Here is a 22,360-nt window from a genome sequence, read left to right as displayed (position 1 = left end):
GATTGGAAAAAACTAAGAAAGAGTAGGTACCAGCTACCTAGCTATTGGTAAAAGTGTAAGAAGACAAACATTAGAACTCTAGTTCCACCTATGAAATTCGGTGCCCTCTCCAATAAAAAAAACAACAAAAAATTAATTTTTCTGGGTACACAAAAATAAGAAAGAGAGAAAGAGAGAGAGAGACAGAGAGACAGAGAGACAAAGAGACAGAGAGACAGAGAGACAGAGAGACAGATTGATAGAGAAATTATAGTTATAATAATAATGACAACGATAAAAAAAAATACATACGCACTTTATGTGTAAGTTGTATATAATATGTGCGACAATGTGTGTGTTTAAAATATTATTATGTAACATTTTAGTCGGAGTCGTTGCATAATATTATTAAAACCGATGTGGACGACCGCGGCAGCGGTTTAAAGTGCATCGTAACTGGATGACCTTGCGTAGGTATGTCTTATATTATAATAAATGTATAATAATATAGTTTTTTATATTAATAAGAGTGTAGAACCTCTGAACCTATACGTATCATTATTAATATACGCAGCTGACCGCGTGCGCCTGGCTAGACGAGTTTTGTGTAGAAAGCACGACGATGAAAATATTTTAGTCGTACCATCTTGCGGGTCATTGTCAATTTAAATAAAAAATGTTTTACACGTTTTTACTTTTTAGTAGATTTTACTATTATACTATATTACCAACCATCGTTTTCGAAAAAAAACTCGAGTACACTACACCTGCAACTGCAGATACCAACCATGAGCATATCGCCATCCTCTGATGGTAGTTGGGAATTAGGATTAAAGTATAAGAATGTGTCACTAATGACTAAAGACTAAAATGACTTAAATGACTAAAGACTCTACCTACAATCAGTAGGTACAAATATTGTTACGATTAAATTAACAGCGACATTATAAATTATTTTTCACTTTACAGTTTTTACCGATAATATACCTAGCGACGAACGTTATTCGAGACATCGAGAGTCTTGCACTTTTGCGTATATTTGTACAAATTGATTGTTTATGTTTAAAAATAAGTATAATTGGTGCAAATAGCCCAAATTATTTTGGGGGGCTTGATTAAAAAACCGTGGGGCGTAGCCCCTCTCCCGGCCACCAACTAAAGTTATAGACGTACAAACTATGAAGTATTATTCACATAAATGAAATCATTTACATTTTATATATACTAAGCAACCGGAGTATCTGACAAAACTTATTTTTTCAATCATATTTATTGATTTTAATTTAAATTTTTAGAATAAAATGATTTTGTAGAAAGGAGGCATAATAGTCTTAGTCCCCCCCGAGCCGGTCTCTATATTTGTGTCAATGTGTTTAAGGGCGTTGGAGTTATCAAATTTTTATAGTAAAAAATAAAAACATTTGAGTCACCGAAAAAATGTTCACACTTCATGGAATTTTCAGATAACTTTTTGTTTATTTTTATACTATATTATACTTATTTATTATTATATGTACTGTTATTATATTAGAAAGTGAAAGACTTGTTACATTTAGTATTTTGGTTAACATGAAATTACTAAATAGTTACTGTATAGTAAATAATTATATTTAAACTGTACATTATTGAGCTAATGAGATGTAGGAGTAGTATATATACATTTTAACTTTTAAGTAGTAAATTAATTTGGCTCTATATATGGCGTACGTAGGTAGGTACATCAGAGGACGCAATCGCCCTAATTGATGCGGTAAACTACCGCGGATTATTGTAGATCACTGCAGGGAGTCACCACTCGTCAGTGTAGTGGTTTTATTTTGTAATTTGTCATTAACTTCATAAGGTTTGTCATCACAAGTCATAATTTATGATTTCTAGTTTTACATCTTAAACGGAAAATAGAAAAAGTTACAATCATCGGTATAACGTGACATAATTTATTTTACTGCCTCTCGGCAAGCGACAACGCTTTGTGTTCGGCCAAAAAATGAATGCTTAACGACGTCGCGTCATATATAAATATATAAAGTATAATATACAGTTTTGCTGAATAATATTATTATAATAATATGTCTTCAATGTAATTTTGTAACATTGTCGCGTAGATGCATTTACAAATTAATTCGAATGTGCGTATTATGCACTTCACATCGTTAGTCCATACATATGCATAATATAATATCATGCGATTCCAACATACGGCACACGGATCTGCCTGCCATTATGATCTGCCGAGTACGTGTCAATAACGACTACGTAGGTAGTTACATCCGTAATATTATGAATGTGAGTGGAGTGCGTAGTTTTGACAGATGAGTGATGACCAGCGAACACTTCGTTGTGATATTATATGACGTAGGTGATGGGCTGCAGTGGCGGCTTAAGCAACAGGCAATATATTGTTATTGGCGATGGGAATATGCAACTGTACGAGAGCCCACCTCCCCTCCCCTCGCCAAAAATCGAATCGCAGATATGAGATAATACGTATAATGTAATATGTAGATGATTATTGCTAGAGGTGGCTAGAGTGCAGTAGTTTTTAATTGCGAAAAATGCATTTGTTGGGAAAAATATATAATATATAGTGAAATTTCCATATAAGGAACTTCGATTTAAAAACATTTTCTGTTTAACGAAAAATTTTTGGAAATCAAACCATAAATGAGAACCATATTATTCTATTTTATTCTATTTAACAAATTTCTCTATAATATGAATGTTTGTTGTTGCCCATGAATATGGAAGTATCGCTGTACCTATATTACTTTTTATTTTAAATAACTTTTTTAATAAACAATTTGATTTTTAATAATTTAAATTTCGATGTAGTTACTAAACGATAATTATACATCCTTTGATGCATAATTTCACTTTAAATGTGTTCACGCTTAATTGTTTTGAAAAACACACTTAATTCATTATTATAATATTTAAAAATTTAAAAAACTGAAATATTTAATTTTGTTGTCACTTTTTTCTATTGTACAAAAATATGTAGTTAGATATTATTTAAAATTCAAATTTTGAGGTACGAAATTACGTTTATACTGAATTTAACATCGGTAAATACAGATACAGCATATTTCGACTAAAAATATAGTGCAACAATATTTGGTTACTGCATTTGTCACTTGTAGTATACCTTTTTATGTTTTTAATAATATTAACATTTCAATACATTTTAAAATGTAAAAAAATAAAAAAATTTGATTTAAAATGTTGATTTTAGTATATGTATAAACAAAAACCTAATAATCAGTTATTATAAAGTGGCACTTTTTAAAGGTAAGTCGTTTTAGTTTTGCCATCACCCATATTAAAAATAATAATATTATATAATTCAATAAACAAGGTTAGGTTAGTTTAGTTGTTACAAGGTTGGTCAAGTTTTTTCTGTTAGATAGTTTTTAAAAGATGTTTACGAATATTATAATTTAATATCATAAAAAAAAAGTAATTTCGTCATATAACTGATCGAACGGCAGTTATAAATCTACGTGGTTTGATTTTTTCTTTGTTCACCAGAATGATTTAATTAAATCAAATACAAGTTGGGTATTGCAAATTCTCATATCTCATTATTCAATAAGAATAGTATAAGTATATAAAGTGCATAATTATACAAATTACAATCATAAATTGTGATCGAAACCATAAGAAATTTGTGTTAAAAATTTTAATTATATTCGGTTGGTTGTTAATTTTTTTGAACATTCAATCGATTAAAATTTATGAAACAGAAACATGAGATTTACCATTCAATGAACATTTATTGTGTATGCAGTTTATTATACTCAATGCTATTACCTTTCTCTAGCGAGATAATGTAAACTGTTTCTATACAGCAACTACACTGACTACAATTATTATACTACATACTGACTAATAAATGTATTATTTTTTTTTTATTTGTCACAGGCAATGATGCACCGTCAAAACAATTCGTTAAATACACGTTATATACGTAATGTAGGTATATTGTGTCGTAATATCTTATTATTACTCAGGGCATATAGGTATACCATATACGTATGATATTCAATGTCAGTGACGTTTTTAATTATGTCGTTTTCGAGTAGGTAAATATTTTCGAAAATGACGCGTACCGCTATAAGGTATGGAATCGATTGTGTAATAATAATTACACTCGCGGGATATTATTAAACTGCATTAGGTACAACGAATACAGTTTTGGGTGTTAAACTATTACTGACCAAATCATTACGACCGTTTCAAGTGAATAATTTATTGTTAATTAATGAACATCCACGACAGAAAGTACAAGGAGTTTATCGTACAATAATAACTGTATGATTGGGTTGGGTAAGCGTTATGCGCGTCCGTCGCGCCTAACTCGTATTATGTTATACTCCGACTCGCGTGTTTATTGATTGTAATATATGCACCAGGCACCTGTACGATTTTTAATTATAATATTTAAAAAAAAAATTACGTCGTCGCCAGTCGTCGTCCTATATGCGATATAGACATAATTATATTGTGTGACACGCGTATAGTAATGACCAAGCGTTTAATACCTTTATTAACCTATACTAAATATGGGCTGTTGGTCATAAGTTTATTATCAAGTTGTAACAGACAGCAAGTGCACATAATATAATGATACATCCCGCACAGCACAATATTATGAACATTCTTTCGTCAGCTGACCGCTAGGATAAGTTTTCATATAATGACCGAGTGGACTTAACATATTTACTAACAATTTGAAATATTGGAAAATACCTTCTAGGAAACAGCTAGGTACATTATTAAATTTATCAATATTTTTACGACAAATAAAAACAATGTACTTTAAATAAATACCAGTGATAAAAACCTTCATTTTTTAATGCAGTATATTTCCATATTATTATTTTATCAATAAAACAAACAATTGTACTAATGTGGTTATGATTTTTTCGCATATTTTCATTTTATTTTTGGTACCTACATATATTGTTATTTATTGTTCTTATAATTTGTTAGTCTTACACATATCCATCTGCTGTGGTGTTGTGTAGACAGGGGTACTGCACTACTGCGTGCCAGAAATGCCAATAAAATATTCCTTAGCTCTAAGACTTGCGTACTTACATACATTACTACAGGTTATATACCTACCAGTATATACATACTTGGACAGTTGGACACTCGATGAAACTAAACGGTTTTAATTATAAGAGCTTAGTTAAATCGAAAAATACCATAAAAAGAGTGCATAATAATCGTGTCTCACTAATAATAGTAATAATATTATATAAGTACAAGCAGTTGATGATTTTCCTAAATCATATTTCAAAAAGGTTTGACGTGTTAGAAACACAGCCATCCACGCGTATATTATATTTGCATAACAGACATGATGGGTATTAAAATTCGTGACGGAATGATATATTTGCTATTGTATAATATTATAGTGTTATGCCAACGGTGTGAATAACCGTGTAACTCTTCACACTAAACCTATGATACGCCTACCAAATGAACGCTAATCGAGACATTATTTTTGATTATCGTAGCTGCTTTGGTAAATATTGTACGCTGCCTCCAATTTTTCGGTTTTTAACTCAACAATGACGGACGAGGAAAACCAATAAATGGGTCCAAGAGCTATCTCTAAACAACTTGACGTGTTATATAATACAGTGTGATTCATAAAGCATGAACACCCCATTTTTTCATATTGGTACCTAATAATTATTTATTCGAATTCCGAATTTTGGAATTTTTAAATATACTTTTTCATGTGAATAATTTTTTTGAAAATGTTGATGTATCTACATAATTGAAAATGTGAACAAAGTGATTTTTCAGTTATTGAAATATTTTATATTAAAGGCAGTGGCAAAATGGTTTACAACAATAATTTGAAATAGATTAATAATATTGGATCTAGTATTTATTGTGCATGGACAATTTTTTATAAATTATAAATATTGATAGTTTATTAATAATCACTAAAATGTTCAAGTCACCATAGCCCCTGTACCTTCCAAACACAATTATCATGGACATAATATTATTATCCTTAGTATATATACATACAAAGTTAAATAACACTAAAACTACTCGTTTGAATTTTAATTTTGGTACGTTGACATTTAGAAAAATTGTCTGCTAAATAATTTATTTTAGAAAAGGAGGTTCTCATTTTAAAAATAAAAGTTTGTTGAAGTTTCTCCATAGCACTTCTTTAATTGTACTAAAAATCACAATAATTTAAAAATATAGTCTTAAAGTATATTTAAAAATTCTGAGATGGAATATGATTAACTAAATTTTTGAAGAAATATAGATGGGATTGAGCATAAATCACGCTGTATAGTCGAGTCAGGATTTTAATAGTATTAAGTTTTTGCTTTGCAGGTGCTGAGCAAGTATAAAAACATATTTTATAGGCCGTCACCATAATGTTAGCAGCACACTGTATAGTACCTGGATTATTTTGAAACATAAGTGAGTTGTCAGACAATGATGGCAAGGTTAGATTAGGGACCTAAAATTCTTTTAAATTTATACTTCTCTCTAGACATTATTTTGATATCGATCCACTTCCGTAAAAAACATATTTTATTCAAATCTATAAAATAATATCATTTGATTCCGAAAATTTTTCTTACGATAGACTCGTAGGTACTATATGGATAACGATAAGAAAAAAAATTACCACAAAAAACATTTCTTATTCCTTTCCTATCACTTCACACACGAATTCATATGAAATAATTAACTCTATGGCGTTTAAAGTGTGGTAGGTACCTATACCCAGGTAAATAATAATATACCTATATTTATTTTTACAAATAAAAGTCTGTTGCACTGTTTGAATCATCAGCTGTTTAATATATAATTCATACGTTAGTTAGAAAAAAAACAAAATTTGAATATTAGTTTAATTAATTATTTTATATAGTATAAAATTTTAAAAATATTTAATAACACATGTGTCGCAATAGCACGTTCAGTTATTGCACTCAATGAAATATTTTATGAATTTGTAATAAATTTAAATAATAATAAAAAAAATAGTCTACTATTATTATAGAGATTCAAAGAAAATTAATCGGCACATAGGTAGGTACAATGTATTATGGTATTTCGTTGATTGTGGAATTATTGAACAGATAGCGAAGTGAAAAAAAAATGATAAGTGCACGTCATATATATACACATATACACTGTAGTTGACAGACCATACTGCACGATATACTACGAATAGTTATTTATTAAACATGCATATTATACCTAACAAAAATAAATTGCAAAATGCTACGATGAACGTCCAATTATTATTATGAACAGTTGTCATTTAAACATACGAACCTACTAAAATGCAGCTTATATTACACGGAGAGCCAGATAAAGGCTATACTAAGGTCCTGAGAAATTTCACACTTAAAACGTGTCTTCTGTTTAAAACATATTTTATAGGTAATGACCTATATGCTTCGTGTTTTACAAAAATAAAATGTACAACTTAAAGATTAAAAAAAATCAATCTATACTAATTTTGAATGATATATTATGGTATACAATTTTCCAAAATATTTATTACGTTATATTTTGTCTTCAATAATGTAGTTTGGTTTATTTATTATTATAAGTGTGTTCCTTGCTTTTTGATGTTATGAAACCGTCAATATAATATAATACAATAATAATTGATGGAATGATAATATAATATTGAAAAAATAGCATAATAGTGAAAACAAATGTTTTTTAAAAATGTATTTAATTTGTTGGGCTTAATTTGTCATGCATCGTTTTATTAGTGCAGCCAAATAAACGATTTTTCATTTAGTTTCTATTTTGTTTAATCTCTGACTTCTTTGACAAATTTACTTATGGTTACAGTGTTTAAACGAATACGCTGTACTTATCGATTAATGGCAATGCATGACGTGTATAGAATTTAAATGGGAAAAAACTATAATTAGAAAAATTAAACGTATTTCCATGTTTATATAGGTAGATAGAAAACTGAGTCATTATTCATTTACGAGGGTTTGAAATGTTGTAATTTAAAATTAAACTGATTTCATAGAAATAAAAATATGGAATCTTGCATAATATACCTACTGATATAATATATAAGTCTATATTTTGATGGTTGAGGCATATTTTATCAATAGTGCATTTTTGAATACGTTGCACTTTGCAAATCTGATAGGTAGGTACACTTTTAAAGTAAACAATATGAATGTTAGTTTTATTTAGTTTTTAATATTAAATGATATTCGATAGAAACGTGACATTGCTGAACTATTAAGTATTAATTGATAATCAAGAATATTAAAAATAAATAAACATTTTATAGAAATGATGTAATTCCGGTATTTTAGGTAGGTACACTGTAAATCTGAAAAGTTATCAAAAGCAAAGAAAAAATACCAATGAATAAGCGTTATTTAGGTACCTGCTCTAATTTATCTTATTGTTTACCTATATAATTTGATATGACAACCTGATGAAATAAATAATTTTTATGAATTAAATATACAGATCTATATACTTACATCTATAATATTAGAGCATATTTTGCAATTTTTGACTTGTAAATTTGCATCATATTCAACATATTTTCAATGCAAATATAATTCTGGTCACTAACGATAATAATAATAATCTGATATTGTGCCATGGCGTCGTAGAATTTAGACCCCCTTAATAATTTTAAACATTTCTCTTTCCCCCCATATAATCAACAGTAATGTGCGTTTCGTCTCCACAATCCTTAAGTACTCTGTTATTATATATTTTCCATATTGTGCCAAAAAACGTTTTCTGATCTCTAATGCATTAGCATTATAAATTATAATATTATATTTCGCCCTGTTGCCATCAAATTATTATTATCTTATTATATGACCTATTATTTTATAATATACTATATTGAAAAATTATCTATGCCCCAAAAAATGCCAAAGACCCTCCTCCCAAGAAAATAACTAATTATTATTATTTATTACTTGAAATGCTATGTAAAATATTATATATTAACTGATGACCTATCAAAATGTTCTCTCTCTCTTAATTTATTATGACTGTTTTATTTTGTATTCTAACAAAGCCTATGAGTTCTATCGACGAGTCTTAGTGTTCTCTTTCGCTAGTGGGTGCGCAGAAAGCCCCTTAAAAGGCTTAACGTCAAAATGCATATACCTAAATAATATTTTGTTTGCACGCTGCAGACTGCCACTCACGCAAGATACGTTCCATTAATCACAATATTAATAATAAAACCAATACAAGACGTTGTTACCAACCGATGATAACCGCGGAACTGCATTAATGGTTATGATGACGATGTTTAACCCTAAATCCAAAGTAAGCAACTACAATCAAATATTGATTATATATATATGTATGCGAATGTGACACCTGCGTAATAGCCGATTTACCTGAGCGAAGTGAATATAATATAATTTATGCATTAACGGACGTTTTTCCTTAGTTTATTTTAAGCGTATAGCAGATATAACATTATTTGAAGGAGAAATTTACATTTTGCTTACGACACGTTTAATGAAATCAACGAAGTATTAAATTATTTTTACACAACTTATATAGGTAAACGGACTTTATAATTTACAGCTACTTGTACGAAATTAAATCAACTTGTTTGCGGAGATGTCCTCTGGTCATTATCAATATAATGAAACAATTTCAATTCAACATCATATATCATATTATATGTTAACGGTAAGACCAATAACATATTTATTATTATGTATGTCGTAGGTGTGAAGGGTTCATAAGTAAGTTAAAAATTATTCTCCATTTAAAATATTTAAATATATGTATTTGTGTATTGAAAGTATTCAAATTTAATATGTGACAAGTGATAACGCTTTCACAAGAATAATTCCAACCAACATTTTAACAGCCATATTTTAAAATACTTTGAGATTTCAAGAGATGTGCACTTTGGTGATACAAACTTATAATTTTTTAATGGTATAGTTTTTTTACCGTAAATTGTTAAGCAGATGATTATTTTTTTGAAAATATTAATGAGGCTTCTCAATCCGAATAAAAGTTCTTTGAGTTAATAAAATGTATAAATACTAAAAACTAAGGATAAAAGTCTTAGAAAATATGAAAGCATCGATGATTAAAAAATTGTAGTTATCAATATTTAAAATCAATTATCATTTTATGAATACAAATATTGTCCGAGTTTTCAGGATAGGTTGGACGGTAGGTACACGGCTAAGTATTTACAAATATATTAATTAAACATTTTAAACATTACTATAATAGCAACCAATAATGGATAAAATTTATGATTGTCGAATCACCTGTCACAGTTATCAATTAAACATACTCTGCAGTTTGCAGAAACTATAAAATATGTTGGCGTAATATTTGTAATCCGTGTATGTAGATTGTATAAAGATACGCAACATCGTTGTTTTGCTAGGTAAAATATAATTTGTACAATTTTTGATTATACGTTCCATACCCGCCTAATACCATAATATATGTTATTAGCTATTACCTAATAAAAATAATTTATGCACAATAACTTAAATTTGCGAGGACAAATATTTCACTCGGCAAACTATCATACGCTGTAAAATGTTTATGTCTCGGGTTACACAATAATGTCATTACGGACGTAAAGTACCTGCCTATATAATATTTTCAGAATTGTAGAACCCAAACCTTACATTAAAATAGTTAAAATATAATTATATAAATTATTGTATCTAAGTGTTCGAACTACAGCACAAATGTTTCAAAAGCCGTTAAGAAAATATTACCTACTCATATCTATACTAATTAGGTATAGTTTGTGTAATTACTTCGACAGTACAACAGTATTCTCTTTGTACCTATATAGGTGTAAGAATGAGAACGGTATCTCAAAAATATAATTACGGTAAATAATTTCGATAGATTAACCAAAATTGCACCAAAATCCGTTTAAATAAAACGGTACATTCTCATTTAAAAACATAATATGTTTTTGATAGGCACATCATTTATTTAAGTATTTAAATTTTGTTTTTACATTTTCTAATTATGGCATTCTTAACTTAAAACAATAAAAATTGCTATACAATTTTATAGGTAACATAATTATTAGATTTAAATAGATAGTTACGTCTGCGTCTACAAAGATCGAATTATATAAGTATAAATCTATTCATTATATCTTGTCCTGTTTTATTTTTTTGTTAATTTATTCATATTATATTAAATTAATTTCGCAATCATATTCATATACAATATACATTATAACTTATATTATGTTTATGTACTTACGAATTACGCAAATTAGTTTAATTATCAAGTCTATCAGTTCTGTCTTACTTAGTATAGATATTTCATTTTATGTGTTGAATTAGACCAAATAAGTAAATGATGTCCATATCACCATATATATCACCATTATAACAAATATTAAAATAAATATAATAATTTATGGGTACGATAAACTCGAAAAATATGATTAAAACGATTTTTATACCTCTATGAGTGTTTTATACAAGTTTAAGGTATTCTAATAATTAACGGATTTATGCAACCGACAAAAAATATTGTATATATCTGTTGACTTAGTATTTTCAAAAGGTAACCAATACTAGTTATAAATCTATATAAGAACGATGTTGTCTATATGGTCTTCAAATAACAATTGATTGAAGGTAATTATCCGATGGACTTGATGAGCAAAAAAAAAGCGTGACAAACAGTTGGAAGTACTACAATACTATTTAATATTATAATAATGATAAATTATAAAATTATAATAATAAATAAAAATATATTAGACTTTACTAGTCTAGAAATTTAATAAATAAAAACGTCATATTATTATTTCACCATATAAATTTGTTTCATAAATTGATGTACACAAAATGTTCATAGTATAATATTCTAAGATTTATTAGATAAACTATTGGTGTAAGTATTTGTTATATTGAAAATTGGAACGCAATTTCTGGTGAAGACCGGGTAAAGTAGTACCTATGGATAACATACATATATATATATATATATAGGTACTAGGTAGTATTTACGTGAGGTTTTAAAATTAATGTATATATTTTCTGATAAAATTAAAAAAATCTGGTCATTGCGTTAGCTATTATTTTTTGACATTAATATAATAGTTATAGTTAAATGACCTGATTATTGTACATTTATATCATCGCGTAATGATTTTGAATTTTTGAAGACATTCTATTTGACGAATCGGATAAACCTGATTGACGGAATTGTTGCTGGAAATGATAGGTATGACCGTTGCAAAATAAGCATAGTACAACCTGTGTGCGCGTTTTGAATTAATTGCCGGTGGTTTTTTTTTCGCGGGTTAAACTGGTCAGCGGTTTCGTTTCGTTGTTTGGAGGTTGTTGTCACTATCGTATTTCACAAATTTTACGATTTATTTCACAACACGATGTTGAGCATAGAGCTAGATACGCTATATACCTATTATTAGTATAGCTATTATATTGTTATAATTATTTAAGAAAGTAGGTACCTAACAAACACAGAAAACCTTAATTAATATGTGTGTTCTATAATAATTATATTATTATTTGAGATCATGTGCTTTGTTCGCATTTGAAACATATTCATAAGTTATTGAATCAAAAGAAATGTCCACTGATCAGATTTGGCTGTGCATTTCGGACTTTCGGTATATTATTATATGTGATTTTCCAATTCTTGTACGTTTATATATAGACGCCTAGTAGTTGTACTCTTTTACCTACCCATAGCTTAAGTTGTTAGCTACACGTGCCAAAAATCAAACGATACTCTTGTAAGCACGAAACTTGTATTCTTACCGTTTTCACGACGATATGACTAACGCGGAAAAAACTCTGGACACAAGTGGTACGCGTCTTATAAATACGTCAATGATGATGATCATCACCAATCACCTTAAACATTATAGTTATCCTATTCTTACTCACCGCGGTACATGTCTCTTTGAACTAGGAACGAAACGTTCTTATTGTCGTCGGCCGACAAAGAGGCGTATCGCCGCTGTTGCTCCGGCTGTCCCGTGGGTGACGATGATGACGATTCATTCTGATGACACTCATTGAATCCGCTTCCGTTTAGGGCTGCGAAGTGTCTGGAATCGCACTTCCGGTTCGCCAGGACCTGGTCCGGCCCGATCGCGACGTAAGCGACGAAACACTGCAGGGCGACCAGCAGTGGCCATCGTCGAAACGACATGGACATGGTCGGGTGTACGTCCGAAAAAGGTTGGGACGTATGTGTAGATGCAAAGGCGACGACGTGCGTATGGATCCGAAGGCGATGGACCCAAAACCTACACACGGGCGTCGGCGCTAACGGTCAGGTGGAGTACCTGCGGACGTGTATTCGGGTACTCGATATCAGCACTGCGCGTATGATATGTAATGGTACGTGTCGTAGGTGAGTTATGATCGTCGACTGCGGTCGCCTATCTCGCGACTGACGGTTATATATTATTAATATTATTGGTGTTGTGTTGCCGTGTCGTCGAGAATAATAATTTAGTAGAAAGATTTATGTTATTTTGATTTTTTATAATCGCAATTTATTATCTGGCTTGATATGTCATTTATATTATTCGCCGGTCGTACAGAGCCGGCCATCGACTGACGCTCGTCAGTTATCGCGTAGATATATTATTGTTATTTAGGCGGCGGCGGCGGTGTCTGTCCACGTGCCCCTCTATAATAGTAAACACGCATCTCTTTCACTTTCTTTGGTTCTTCCAAGGTGGACGACGACGCCGCCACCGCTCCGGCAACTGCACGTCATCGCCTCATTCGTCGCACGCCGCTGCACAGGGCCCCAGTGCCCCAGTGTATTATATTATATTTAAATTAAATAAACATTATTCCGATTATAGTTTAGATCATAGACTTGGACCTCGTAGAACGGGTCCAGCAGGCTAGCTAATTCATCTGCGAAAAATATAACGGTGGCAAAAAAAAACGTATCCGAGAGTAGAAACATATTTTGTTAATATAACGTCTGAATGGCGGCGGAGTATAGGCGTGCGCACGGAGGGGGGGGGGGGTACATTTTGTAATTGGGGCCTTAAAATGTGTAAGTCCCAGAGCATAGATAACTGTATTTTGACTGATGTTATTAGAATAAAATTTAATATTTTCTAAAATATGTGGTAAAAATAAATCGTGTTTTGGGATAAAAAAAAAAATAATGAAACGTAAAATATTATAAATTTGTGTGGAATACATTATTATGATTATAACAGCTATATAGATGTTATTTATAAAAGTACAAATAATGAATAAAAATAAAAATAATCTTAGAAATAGATATTAGATCTAAGGAAATAATATATAACTTGGTACTATCGTAATTATATACCACCGATTAATAATGTACATATATTTTTAAGAGAGGGCCCAAAAATATTGTAGACACCCCCCTAACCTGACCTACCCCCTCCCCCCGAAATTCAGGCCTGCACGCGCCTTTGTGGTGGAGGATAATAACTCCCACCTCCCGCGTCGTAAGATTGGCGTCACCGAGTCTAAGCTCTTCGACATTTACTTTCCGCCGCATAGATCACATTATACAAGTAATACTTGTAGCTACGACATATATCGGTGCATAAACATGATATACCTAATTGAGGTATTATGTCACAATGTAGGTATAAGAACAATTCATTCAGGTAGTAATTCTAGCACGGGCGCGGATCTAGACATCTGAAATTATGAGGGGATAAATTTTGTTCAGAAAAAATACAATTATAATTTTAGTACATAATTAAATATGTAGATAAAATTATAGATTAGATTTGATAACAATATTAAACAATTTTTTTTTGTATTTTAAATTTATGAATTTAAATACGAATATGAACTATTTATTGTATAAATAAATACATAATAATTAATAAATAACATTTACAAAGAAGGTTGCTTAAGTCTCCCCCTGAATCGGCGCCTGGCCTACTAGAGTTCAGAAGTTAAAGTTCAAAATATATAGTTAACGGAAAACTTCAACGTATAGGTTTGCGTGAAGTTGGGCAGGTTAGTTTCCCAAAATATGTCTGAATTTGTCAACTACCTATACATATTTTTTATGTATAATATTGTTATCGTGCGATCTTTTATTTTACGTTCATAATTCTTTTCAAATTAAATCTCCTCATTAAGGAATAAAAAACAATTGCTAAAAAGTATAAGTACAAAAAACTATAGACAAATTTAATACCACAAAAGCTCTAAAGCTTAAGTAAAAAGACAAGTTCGAAATCATTAAACGTTTTATTATAATTAATCATAAATATGTATAAAAAAAATTCAACAAAAAAATGTGCAATGGCATAGTTTATATATTTTATACAATATAGTATTTAATAAAATGTTTGGAAACCATGTGAAGAATGTCAGTTGCAGTTCCTTATCTGTTTATATAGATGCTAACCTTAAGTCGGTGGACTGAAATACAAGATCTCAACTTGAGTCTTTCAAGCATACGGAGTGTATAATCGTCCCCTATAAGTTATGGTGCACCTTAGAAAACTATAGTTTTTACGGTTTTTATTCATTATTTTTCTTCAATTTTAACTCAAATATATTTAACCGTGTTATTGTCACATACGCGAGAAAATGATAAACAGACATTTTATACTTGTCAGTTATCTTGCAGTATATTTCGTTTTCAAATTAATATTTCCAAAAACAAATAGGTACTGAGACAATAAAAAAATAAATAATAACTCCTTGGCATAGATACCATGACCAATATATGACTGTTGTACAGACATAAAAGAGAATTCTAAATTACTACTTATTGCAGACCACAATGATGTGAAAACATTTTAATTGATTGTCAACTATTAACGTATTATACAATAAGTGAGAACTTCTCGCTGAAAAGTAATAAGTACCTTATTGTTCCTATTATATAATTAATTTTTTTATACTATAATTATGTTATGTTATAACTTCATAGAATGGACAAGAAAACAAATTGATTATTTTAAGTTTTCATTTCGTAGGTCAAACTCGGGAATTTAGATCAAAAAGATATACGAGTGCGAGAAACTAATTTTTTTTTTTACGTTTTAGTAATATACCTATTTGAAAATAGGAAGGTCATAATCGCGTTAAGCGTATTATAAGTGCAGAGGCGAAGTGGGACCCAGTCGGCCCATTATAAATGAGAAAAAATCGGCCCTATACTATTGTAACCTAAACTTTTAGAACTTTATTTTTGACTTTTGGTTATTCACCTATCACCATAATCAACAGGTGATACATTTTTTTTAAATTCAAATTTATTGAGGGGTTTTTAATTATTTGTTTGTTATTTTTATTGTACTTGAATCATAAATTATGGATAATATTATGTAGATTATACATATTTTGATAGATAGATAGATCATTTTTACTTGGGTACACAATCATTTAGTGAATAATTAGTTGTTTAAGTAGGTAACTCATAGTAAGCTTATTTATTTAGTAGTACTTGAAGCGACCGATCTTAATGATGATTGTATTGGGTCATTGGCAATAGTCTGCATATATATATATTTTTTTTTATATATTTTCATGTTGAAACAATTTTTTTCGTATTCTAAAGCAGTAAATTTTTTGGCCCCGGATTTAAATGCCCTATGAACTATCCAAAAATGCTCTAAAAATAGCGATAATTCCCTAAAAAAAAATGTATTTTAACCGCAATAATGTCCTTAAAAATGAACAAAATTGTTTTAACAATTCTTTTGAGCAAACAAAAATACGAATGCATAATATTTATAACAGCAGTTAAACTGTAGATAGATAAAGACATTACCGACGTATCAAAATCATAAATAGTACGATCGACAAATAATTATGAATGGTCGGAACAAAATGTTTTGAATTAGGTACCAATTAAGTTTAATCTAAAAATGTATATATTGTATAAATGTGCACTAAAAATTAACATCACACCATATTACAGTATAATAAATCTCTTGTTATGTGAACATTAATGCTTATGATATTTGAACAAAGTGTTAATTTAAATGAATACTAAAAAAGTGTATTGGACTATTGAAAATATTGTTATTTAAAAAGGCTTACAGTTAAGATTCAAATACACTTTATAAGATTTGGTACACACATTGTCATTTAGGGGGCACACTGAGAAGATTGATGATAATTAAATAAGCGATTGATGACTGACGGACAGACGCGAATCAGTCAAATACAAAACGATTTTAATAACATTAATAAATAATAATATACACAAATACGTCAATAACAGCAATGCAGACGTGCATAGGCGCTAGGGGCGAACAAAATAACAATTGTAAATTAATGCTGCATAGTTGTTGGAGTATAGTAAATTAAAGCTTTTAAAATGTTTTTATAATTATTATATAAATATAAAATAATGTACCCGTATTATAATATCTATTTTTAAATATTTTTTTAATAACACTTTAGGTATCTATACTCTATAGATATGTATATTTATTTTAATTTGATTATGTTATTCAATACAATATTTTGTTATTTTATTTTGTTTCAATTATTGCTTACTTATTTAAAGGACAATGTATATTTTTTTTTGGTCTTATTTTCAATGGCCTATTTTTCTTTGACCTTTTTTCTCGGACCTTTTTTGAGGTCATTGCCTAGCTCATTCCATAAATATACGTATTATACTATTATCATTCATCATATGCTTCGCATCGAACGCTCCATCACTTAAATTATAAGAAATGCTCTCATATAGTCATATATACTATCTAAGGTAATTGTCACCTTATCCACACATTCTTCTTCTTACTAATCTATAATAAATTAGGTTGTTAAGGCGTTTTTTAATGATAATATTAGTTAAACAATATTAGAAAATAGTATATTATTTATATTATACAGTGAAAACAAATAATAATTAAGAATTTGGAATAATAAAAATCGTACAAGGACAACACTTTTGATTCTTGAATGACCTGATATTATAATGAGGTATGCAATAACTTATAGTTGTCCTTGTAATCAATGCACCACATGGGGAAGATAATACAGCTTTTGTTAGGTAAAATGTAAAACACGTATGTAAACAGATATATGCGCGATTTAAAATTTTGGGGCTAAACAAATTTATGCCAATAAGAGACCATTGGGTGGCGAGCATCTCTACCAACCATTAGTATGGCTAAGTACTTAAACTTTTTTTACTTATTATAAGATTTTTACGACAAATTTTATTGATACGTTGTTATTTCAGGTCTGTCCTAAAAAGGGGGTATAGAGTTTTCCACGCCCGTACCATCTACTCAATATAGCAAATTACAATTTAAAATAAAAACGATAAGGAAATAATGCTGGTTAAAATTAAAAAGAGCATAACCACTAATTGTCGATAGGTAGTATATTTAGACTGTATTATTATAAGAGTATATCAGCACATCATAATATTATTGTTCTTTGTTTTCTCTCTCTCTGACCTACGCGCAACTATAAAATAGCAAATTTTCATTCATCAAGTTCTGCTGAACCAACCATTTCTTGTTAGTTTTGATATTGGGGTTGAATACCTACTATCAAAATTATAATTCACATTAATCTATATAGTTTTATACATTGGAACTCTTATTCTAATATTTAAATTTTTCTGTGATCTAATGATAATTTTTAAATTGTAATAGACATTTTATATAGGTAACCTACCTACTCATGAACTGCATACAAATTTAAATATTGTAAAAACTCCAATTTACAAACACAAATAATTTTCTTTCTTTAAGTTTGATGATAGATTAATACACTAATTAAGCTAATTTTATTAGAGCTTTCAATACAAGTTTGGTTCTTATATTGGTAGCCTATTTCCAAAACATTGCGCCAAGAAAATGAATCAATGCTCCCCCTAACATATCTAATCATACTCTCCACACAGACCTGAAATTAAAAACAATCCATGAAGAAGCCAAACACTTTTACAAAAGATTCCACAACCGTCTTTCCTCCCACTCGAACCCTTTAATTAAAGACCTTTCCTCCCTCACAATCCCAGGCAGGCCTCATAGACGCCTAAAACGCAAATGGTGCAGAGGCCTTTTACAACTTTAATCTAAAAAAAAAAAAAAAACATGTCTAAATTAATTTGTTTCTTTAATAACTTTTAAAAATCAACAATAAAGTGTCATCATTGGGTGGCTTCTTTACTCATTTCTTTTTTTGTGCTCTCGTGTTATCTGTCTTATATCATAATATATACTTATTATGTCATCTGATATACCTAGATTGTATATTTTGACTTAAAAAAAAATGTTGGTAGCCTACGAAAATGTTCAATGTGCACATGGTTCAAATAGCGAAAACGAGGGCGCTAACCTATCATATTAATCAATCTTGAACATTTTTATAATGCAAAATATAAGCATTTAATAAATAGCCATAATACGAGTATGTTAGTTTACATGCAAACATGCTGGAGCATCTGTGGTTGCAGTTGGTTAAGTTTTAGTGTTGTTGAAAAAACAAAACATAAACGATATTATTTGTAATAAACATCTTCTGGGGGGAAGGGTTTAGCCACTCCAAATTGCGCTTACAGTAAGTAATAAAAATATTATATTCAATCAGCAGATAAAATAGGTAAATATAATGTAGAACTAGCTGGTTACTAAAATAAGTCGTGACCAAATTAAAAATAAAACAATACAGACTCGCGGTATATGTATAAATTTGAAAAGTAAAATAAAATAAAAATGTATTTACAGTAATTTGAGGTGTAATTTTAGTTTTTTGGGGGGAGTCGGATATACAGTAAAACTGAAAAATATCAAAATATATACGTTATACGTATAGGGTATATAAGCAAGTACATAATATTAAATAAAAGTATTAAACTATTATAATAATAAAATAAACTATAAATAGTATATTTCGTTTCCATATAATATACATAGTTACAAATCGCAATAGTTCAAAAGAATAATATTAGTCTTTTTAAAAAAAAAACTAGTCAAGCTTATATATTTCAAATACAGTATAGGTAGTAAGAATATTATGTAGGTTCATAATCTCAAATGATGTCTGTATGATGGGTCTATGTAGCTATGCTTATAATTGGAATTAAAAACACTAAGCATTTACATTAGAGCGGGGGTTAGCAATTAGAATCATTTTATAATGACAAAATAGTATAGGTACGAGGTACCTAATAATAAATATTGTTAAATATTCAGCTAGGCACGGATCCAATTGGTGGGTGGGGGGGGATAAGGGGATTTATCCCTGGGAAATTGTATATACTATGTATTTATTTATACAAAAATAGATCATGCTCGCTTCTTAAAATCCATAAATTTAAAATATAAAGAAAAATATCAATATTGTTGTCAAATCTTATATATTATAATCTATTATGTACTAAAATTGTAATTGTATATTTTCTGGAAAAAATTTAGTCCCCCCACCTCCTTTCAGATGTCTTGATCTGCGTTTGTGTTATTCAGCTGCCCTTCGGGCCACATATATTGAACCGGACCATTGTGATGCAGGTCTACAGCACACTAGTATAATCTGACCAGTTCGCTCTTGCAATATAAAACATGATAAATAATTAATATGACCCAACTTTCAAATTAACAATAAATAACAATAACTGAATAAATCTGTTCGTTAAAAATTATAATTATATTATACGTTCATTCATTATGATATTAAAATGTCCAAGTCTAATGATTAAGGTATTGATATCCTGTCACATATAAAAGGTCACACATGATATTATAATATTATTATAATAACGTTATACTAATATTATAATCACGAATATTATTGTTTTAATGTTATAATAATATTATTTGGGGGACGGAGTGGCCGAGCGGACTAAGGCGTCGGCTGCGACGCAGTCGACCCGAGTTCGATTCCTCGGCCACAAGCAGCACTTCTCTTCGGGCAGTCACGGTGTCTGGAGAGAGAGACCGCCATCCCCTACCCGGGCATGGCAGATACCTATGGGTGCCCAATCAAAAATTCTGCCAAACAAAACACACACGTGTTCCTCCCCCTACCGACTTTATAACCTACAGTAAAACTAAAAATAGCTAATGGCCTCAGCTGCCGGGCTCAAGATCAATAATAAAAAAAAAAAAATAATATTATTTAACAAAAAATTGCTGTCTGGTATCTTATATTAATATATTATTATTTATTGTTTATAAAAAATAAATTTCTATGTCAACATTATAAATTATAATGATTACGATTTTTTTTATATTGTGTGCTTTTTATCCTGCCACAAATGTTGTTACGCCAAAATCTCTAGATAGATCGACAACATACCATGATTACAGGTAAGACATTTGCCACTTTGGCGTACTTATTAAAACCCACTTATACCACTTATACCTAATCAGATTTTGACCTCTAAACGTTGATAACACCTTCGTAGAAGTTTGCACGTATTAGAACTTATAGAAGAAATTAGAAAAGTAATTAATATCTATTAAATACATTTGTTTAAGATTGTATTCCTCGACTCCTCGTTTTCATTTACCTTCATTTTTTACGCTATTAAACAAGTTTAGCTTGCAGGAATCATATTTCAAAGCTTAGACTGTGTGTAGTAGGTTGTATCTATTTACAACGTTCGTGTGTAATCTATATTTGCACGCAATTTGTAACTTAAATAGGTATCAATGATTCACGTATATAATATAGGCGTATAGCACAGTTTCTACCACGTGTCATATACAAGTCATTTAACGCGGTATTACAATACCACGTAAGTACTCGTACATATTGGGAGCATCGATAATTTAATAGTATGTTTTACGTATCAAAATAAAACATTAATACTTCATTTAGGTAATCACTTTCGTCTTCAACATTTGGCGATCGAATTTATTTATTTTCGTCTAACCTAAGCTCTAACTTCTAATCAATCGACCGGTTTCAGCTCACACGGCATCCAACTGTATGCAGCGCCGCACATGATTGAAGGATAAAAAAAAAATATTTTGAAAATTTGGACTACAGATAACCGTAAATTGGAAAATTAAACACATGTGTTTAACTTTACTTACACTATTTATGCGTTCGGTATAATACAACGATTTCTACACATAACGTTAGATACCCGTGTTGTCAAAAATAAAAGATGATTTCATCTGATGGCCTTGAAGAATATATTTTGTATAATTTTTTCAAATACTATAACAATATAATACATAAAGTCATCAGTTGGCGAGCACAAACATTGGTGGTTATGTGGGTAGGCCGGTATCGTATTGATTAGACTATATATATATACAATCGGTTAAGTACCTGAGCTATAAGGTAGGTGCCTTCAGATATCGGAAGGTCGATGAATCGAGACATGGTTGAAGGACCCGTTCTCCTTGGGCTTGACTTGGTAAAGCATC

At 29.8% G+C, this 22,360-nt stretch overlaps 1 protein-coding gene across 1 annotated transcript in view; it reads right to left on the bottom strand.

Moving 5' to 3' along the window:
* Positions 1-13,625, bottom strand: part of LOC132934719 (uncharacterized) — a 65,119-nt gene extending 51,494 nt beyond the window's left edge. The window contains exon 1 of the mRNA XM_061001057.1: positions 12,921-13,625. Coding sequence (XP_060857040.1) covers positions 12,921-13,194 — 274 coding nt within the window. The 5' untranslated portion in view covers positions 13,195-13,625. The remainder of the gene's footprint in view (positions 1-12,920) is intronic.
* Positions 13,626-22,360: the final 8,735 nt, after the last annotated feature.

The sequence above is a fragment of the Metopolophium dirhodum genome, chromosome 1 (genome assembly GCF_019925205.1).
Source record: "Metopolophium dirhodum isolate CAU chromosome 1, ASM1992520v1, whole genome shotgun sequence".
Taxonomy (NCBI): domain Eukaryota; kingdom Metazoa; phylum Arthropoda; class Insecta; order Hemiptera; family Aphididae; genus Metopolophium; species Metopolophium dirhodum.
This window is presented reverse-complemented; position numbering and strand designations above follow the sequence as displayed.